Genomic DNA, 5,863 nt, shown 5'->3' with positions numbered 1-5,863 from the left:
TTGGCACTGCCCTGGTGCAGTCTGTGGTGCTTTGTGTGACATATGGTCACCTATATAGTCACCAGGAAAAGACACAACCCCCAGCCCTCTGCTGGGAGCTGCGGGGGCTCCTGCACTCACCACTCAAGCTCCCAGGGCAGGCACAGGGGGCTGCACAGCCCACGCTCCCAGCCCTCCTCACCCCCACATGCACCCAAGGGGCTGGGAGAGGGCACTGCAGGACGAGGGCTTTTGGGGGCAGCACAGTGGCTGCCAGACTCAGGCACCCCCAGTCTGTTGGGGGCTGCTGGAGAACACCCCAAGGCCGGTAGGGCTGTCACTCTGGGCACCCCAGGGATGTCAGGGGACCCTAGGGATGCTGAGGGACCTCAGGATGTCAGGGTGGGCACACTTGGGGTGGCTGCTCATGTAGCTGTCACTGCTGGGAGCACGGCAGAGCTACAGGGGGGAGCAGGGGCTGTCTGGGGTGCACCGGGGCTGTCCAAGTGGATACCTCTGGGCTGCCGTGACTGCTGGGGTGGTCCTGGGGCTGCTGGGGGGAGATACAGGGGATGCCGGGGGTGGTCCTGGGCCACTGGGGTGGCTCAGGCGCTGCCGAGCGGGCACGGAGGCTGCCGGGGTGCTCCAGGGGCTTTCTGGGGAACACGCCGGATCTGTCGGGGGGTTCCAGGTCTGTGGGAAGGATCAGAGGGTTTCTGGGGGGCACACCGGGGATGTCGGAGGGCAGGGGGCTGTGGCGGGGGAGCAGGCCGGGGCTGCGGGGCCGGGACGGTGCGGCTGCCGCCCCCGGCTGCCATTTCATCGCGCTGCCGCTCGCTCCTTCCCTCCCTCCCTCCATTTTCTCTGCGGCTGCCGGAGGTACCGGTGCCGGCCCCGGCCCCGCCACCGCCCCGCTCCCGCCGCCCCCCGCCCCCCATGTAGCCCGTCGGCAGCTCCCCCCCCCCCCCCGCCCCGCACACGCCCAGCCGCGGGGCCGCCTCCCGGCATGAGGAGCTGCAAGATGGTGCGGGTGGCCAGCGTGCTGGGGCTGGTGATGCTGAGCATCGCGCTGCTCATCCTCTCCCTCATCAGCTACGTCTCCCTGAAGAAGGACAACGTCCTGGGCGCGCCCCGCGCCGCCGGCCCGGGGGGGCCCCGCATGTACATGTTCCACGCGGGATTCAGGTGAGGCCCCGGCGCGGAACGGGGTTCGGGGGCCGGGGGCCGACCCTTCCCGTCTTTTCCCTTCTCATCCCCGCGGCCTCCCCTGATATTCCCGGGCAGAACCGGGCCTGGCAAGGCCCTGCGGACCCGGCCCCAGCGCTGGGCGCAGCTCCCACCCCCTCGCCCCAGCCGGGATGCGGCTCCCTCCGCCCCCAGACCCGGCGGCGGGGAGCGGGAGGGACCCCCGGGACCCCCACGATACCGGGGGTGGGGACTGCGCCGGCCGTTGGAACCGCAACGCTCCAGGGGACATGATCGGTGGGCAGGTGCCCGATAACCGCCAGGGCCGGCCGGTAGGGCACCGTACCCAACGGTATGGCACCGTACAGACCGGTACGCTTGGCCCAGCACGGCATGGCACGGCCCGGCCCAGCCCGATACAACCCGACACAGCCCGATAGAAGGCGGTACTGCCCAGTACAGCTCAGTACAGCTTGGTAGAGCCCCATACGGCCCGGCACAGACCGGCCCGCTAGAGCCCTTTTCAGACCTGTATGTCCCGTTCCGGTACATGCCGGCCCATCCCGTCCCGGTACTCCCAGGTCCGGCCCGGCCCGGCCGGTCCCGGCGGCAGCGTCCGGAGCTGTCCGTGGTGCTGATGCCTCCGGTGCAGGGAGGGCAGGGCCGGTAACGGGCTGCGGGCCTGGGGCTGCGGGTGTCTGTGTCTGTCTGTTTGTCTGTGTCTGTCTGTCCGTGCGGGTGTGCGTGGGTCCGTGCCCGTGCCCGCGTGGGTCCCTGCGCTCCGTTCCCAGGTCCCAGTTCGCGCTGAAGTTCCTGGACCCCTCCTTCGTCCCCATCACCAACTCCCTGAGCCAGGAGCTGCAGGACAAGCCCTCCAAGTGGGCCTTCAACCGGACCGCCTTCGCACACCAGCGGTGAGCATCCCCACCACCACCCCTCTCCCCTTCCTACCCTCCCTCCCTCAGGCTGTTCCTTTCCCCCCCAGGATTTAAGAAAATACAATCAGGGAGGGCTAAATACTCTGAGCTCTGAGTAATTTGCCAGCAGTGAGAGACAAAGGCTGAATCGGAGCATTTCCCCAGATGGTTACAGCTATCTTGGAAGAATTGATTATTTCAGAGCAGGGCACCAGGCTGCAACACGCATTATTTCACCAAACAGAACGTGACCCAGTTTCCCGAGGTGTGAGTGAAATTGTCATTACTCCAAGATAAATGGCTGGGGTTTTTTAAAACTTGAAACAAATCGGGTTGTAACAGCCATGAAATGCTGTGTTCATGGAAGCCAAAGCATGCCCAGCTGAACTTCCCAGCTCAGAGCAGATCTGAGCAAGTGCAGTGCTGCTCTGCCTCCTGGCACAGATACAGATGAGGGAGCTCAAATGGGGGTGTCCCAGCCTGGATCCAAGGGAAACACCCTCCTTGTGCATCACCTTGTGCTTCCTGGCTGCAGGCTGCACTGCCTGCCCTGCCAGCTGTGATGGAGAAGGTGTCTGTGTTCCCTCAGCTCCCTCAAAGCTGCTCTGTACTTACGGGGAAGTAAAACAGGCTGTCATTCTTCTCACTGTGACATCAGCTTGGTGGTAGCTTCCCAGCCCTTTTTATTTATTTGCTTTACTGAAATACAGATTCATATGTATCAGAAAATATATACTTTATATGTATGTTTACTGATATATACATATATATATACATATATATACTAAAAACAAATTCTGTACAAGAAAACCAAAAACATTTAGTCATTTAAAATAGTTATCACCACCTTGGACTGTAATTTTGTCCTGCTAAGTGCCTGCTGGTCACAGTGGGGCAGATAGTGTCCCTCTGCTCTGCCTATAGCCCCAAGAAGCCACGGGCCACAGAGGACAGATGGCACTTTGCTGCCCCATCCTGTCCAGAGATCCCCCAGGATGGTGTGACAGTGACCACCCCGCAGTGTTGCTTCATTGCTGGCACCATCAGCTCGTCCTTCCAAAGTCTCTCTGTGCCACCCCTCTGGTGATTTTAGCTGATGCCTTAGGATCTGCCTTTGCTCTTGTCCATCAGCCATAACCCATAATTAGGGCACCCAGTGGGACTCCATTAATGCTCAGACACTGGAGGATGCGAGCTGGAAGAAAGGTTGTTTTCCATAAACATGAGCAAATGAAGCGGTATTGGTTTTCTAATTTTATGCCCTGCGAGGGAAATTCCTGAGCAGGGTTAGTTTTGTTTGGTTTTTAAGTATCTTTAATAACCCTTGTAAAAATGCTGGCGTGCTTGCCCAGCTAGGACATTAAGGAATTATGTTTACAGAAATGGAGACAGTGGCAGCCCCTTGTTTTTGTGTTTCCAAGCTTCTTAATGAGAACACAAAACATATGTATTTAAAAACGAGCTCCTGGTATTTCAGCTGACTATCCCAGACCACTTGGTTTCACTTCACATCCCTGCCAGAGATCCATGGTCTCGGTCCAAGAGGGAAGAGCACCAGCAGCAGGCTGGCCCAGCAGGACTGTGTTCTGCACCAGCCCTCAGGGAGGGGACCCACAGCTGCACACCTCTCACTGACACAGGAATTTCAGTGGTTTAGCCTGAGAGGCACGGAGGCATCCTTAGCTCTCCAGTAAAGCCAAGCTCTAGGTGGGGAGACAGCTCCAGAATTCCTGTCTGTTTATCTTAATTTAAAAGCCATTGCACTACATTGCTTAGGAAAAAACTTTACTACAAAAAACCTAAACAAACAAACAAAAGAAAAAGCAAAACATAAGCCTAGCTGGAAGTGAAATCTCTGCACCTCAGAAAGAGAGGAAACATAACTCTGGGTTTTTTTTTTTTTCTTCTTTATTTCAGGCAAGAAATCTTGCAGCATGTCGACGTCATAAAAAATTTCTCTTTGACCAAGAACAGCGTTCGGATAGGGCAGCTGATGCATTACGACTATTCCAGCCATAAGTACGTTTTCTCTATCAGCAATAACTTCAGGTCACTGCTTCCCGATGTGTCTCCCATCCTGAACAAACACTACAACATCTGTGCCGTGGTTGGGAACAGTGGGATCCTGACTGGGAGCCAGTGTGGGCAAGAAATAGATAAATCTGATTTTGTTTTCCGCTGCAATTTCGCTCCGACCGAGGCTTTCCAAAAAGATGTTGGGAGGAAAACCAACCTTACAACCTTCAACCCCAGCATCCTGGAGAAGTATTACAACAATCTCCTGACCATTCAGGATCGCAACAACTTCTTTTTAAGTTTGAAAAAGCTGGATGGGGCCATTCTTTGGATCCCTGCTTTTTTCTTCCACACATCAGCGACAGTGACGAGAACGCTGGTTGACTTCTTTGTGGAGCACAGAGGGCAACTCAAGGTCCAGTTGGCTTGGCCAGGAAATATCATGCAGCATGTTAACAGGTGTGTGTGTGTGTGTTTGCCTTGCTTTTCACTCAGAAGAATACATCTCTCTCTGTCCAGATTCAGCTCATTCCTTTCTCCAGCCGTGCCCAAGGGGCTCAGCCCTCTCTGGGCAGTCAGGGCCGTGCTGCTTGCGCTGGGAGCAAAGGCAGCCAGTGCTTCAGCTGGGCTTCTGCACCCCTGCCCGGCCTGGAGGACACCAAACACCTCACTGGGTTCCTCCACGGGTGGGAAGAGGATGGGGAGCAGGAAGTTTGCTCTGTTACTGTCACCCCAGACTAAGAGCCCTTTGTTTTTCTCCCAGGTACTGGAAGAACAAGCACTTGTCACCCAAGCGGCTGAGCACAGGTATTCTCATGTACACCCTGGCATCTGCCATCTGTGAGGAAATCCACCTCTACGGGTTCTGGCCCTTCGGGTTCGACCCCAACACTCGGGAGGACCTCCCCTATCACTACTATGATAAGAAGGGAACCAAGTTCACCACCAAGTGGCAGGAGTCCCACCAGCTGCCTGCAGAGTTCCAGCTGCTCTACAGGATGCACGGTGAAGGACTGGCCAAACTCACCTTGTCTCATTGTGCCTAAGAACCAAAATCTTGAAGTGCCAAATGATTGTCTAAAAAAAGTGCCCAAAACCCAATTAAACATTCTTCAGATATAATTCTAAAAAAAAAAAAAACACAAAAAAACAAAAAAAACAAAAAAAACAAAAAAAAAAAACCCCAACCACATTACGCTACAACCCCTCTCTAAAATATTTTCCATGAGATAAAGATGCTTTTCAGTCACCCTGGCCCTGCTCATCCCAGGGCCCAAGCACATTTAGCAGTGCCCAAGCATTGCTCAGGCTCCGTGGGTGCCACCCATGCCACAGCCAAGCTGAAAACTTTTGCATTTATAGATATGCTTCGAAGTATGTTTTAAGGTATTTTCATACATTTGGCATTCCACTAAATGCCCCAAATCTCTTCATTTTGTTGTTAGCTTTAGAAATGCTGTTTTCAAAAGGTTTTGCTTCTCTTGTCCACGTTGCTGTCAGTAGCTCAGCACACAGACGTTGCCGTGGCCGATCGCAGATGCCTCCCAGAACTCCAGATCATTGCCACGGGCAAGTTCTCCAGTGTGGATCCTGACTCCCACCGCTTGCTTGTTTTCGTATTTACTGAATTTTACATTTTTTTAAGAATAATGTGAAGACGGTGACAATACAGCTCGTTCTTTAGCTAAGCTGTTTATATTGCTCTCAGAATACTTCAGCTTTTTAATTCAGTTTGGGTCAAATTCTAGTCCAGATAAGCCAGGCTG

General features: G+C 54.9%; 1 protein-coding gene across 1 annotated transcript; it reads left to right on the top strand.

Moving 5' to 3' along the window:
- Positions 1-970: 970 nt before the first annotated feature.
- Positions 971-5,242, top strand: ST8SIA3 (ST8 alpha-N-acetyl-neuraminide alpha-2,8-sialyltransferase 3). Its single transcript, XM_008502931.2, has 4 exons — positions 971-1,164; positions 1,956-2,078; positions 3,999-4,556; positions 4,861-5,242. Exons 1-4 carry the CDS (start codon positions 986-988, stop codon positions 5,141-5,143), a joined length of 1,143 nt encoding a protein of 380 aa, XP_008501153.2. The 5' UTR covers positions 971-985; the 3' UTR covers positions 5,144-5,242.
- Positions 5,243-5,863: the final 621 nt, after the last annotated feature.

Source organism: Calypte anna, chromosome Z, assembly GCF_003957555.1.
Source record: "Calypte anna isolate BGI_N300 chromosome Z, bCalAnn1_v1.p, whole genome shotgun sequence".
Taxonomy (NCBI): Eukaryota; Metazoa; Chordata; class Aves; order Apodiformes; family Trochilidae; genus Calypte; species Calypte anna.
Note: the sequence above shows the minus strand (reverse complement) of the source record. Positions and strands in the feature narration are given on the sequence as shown.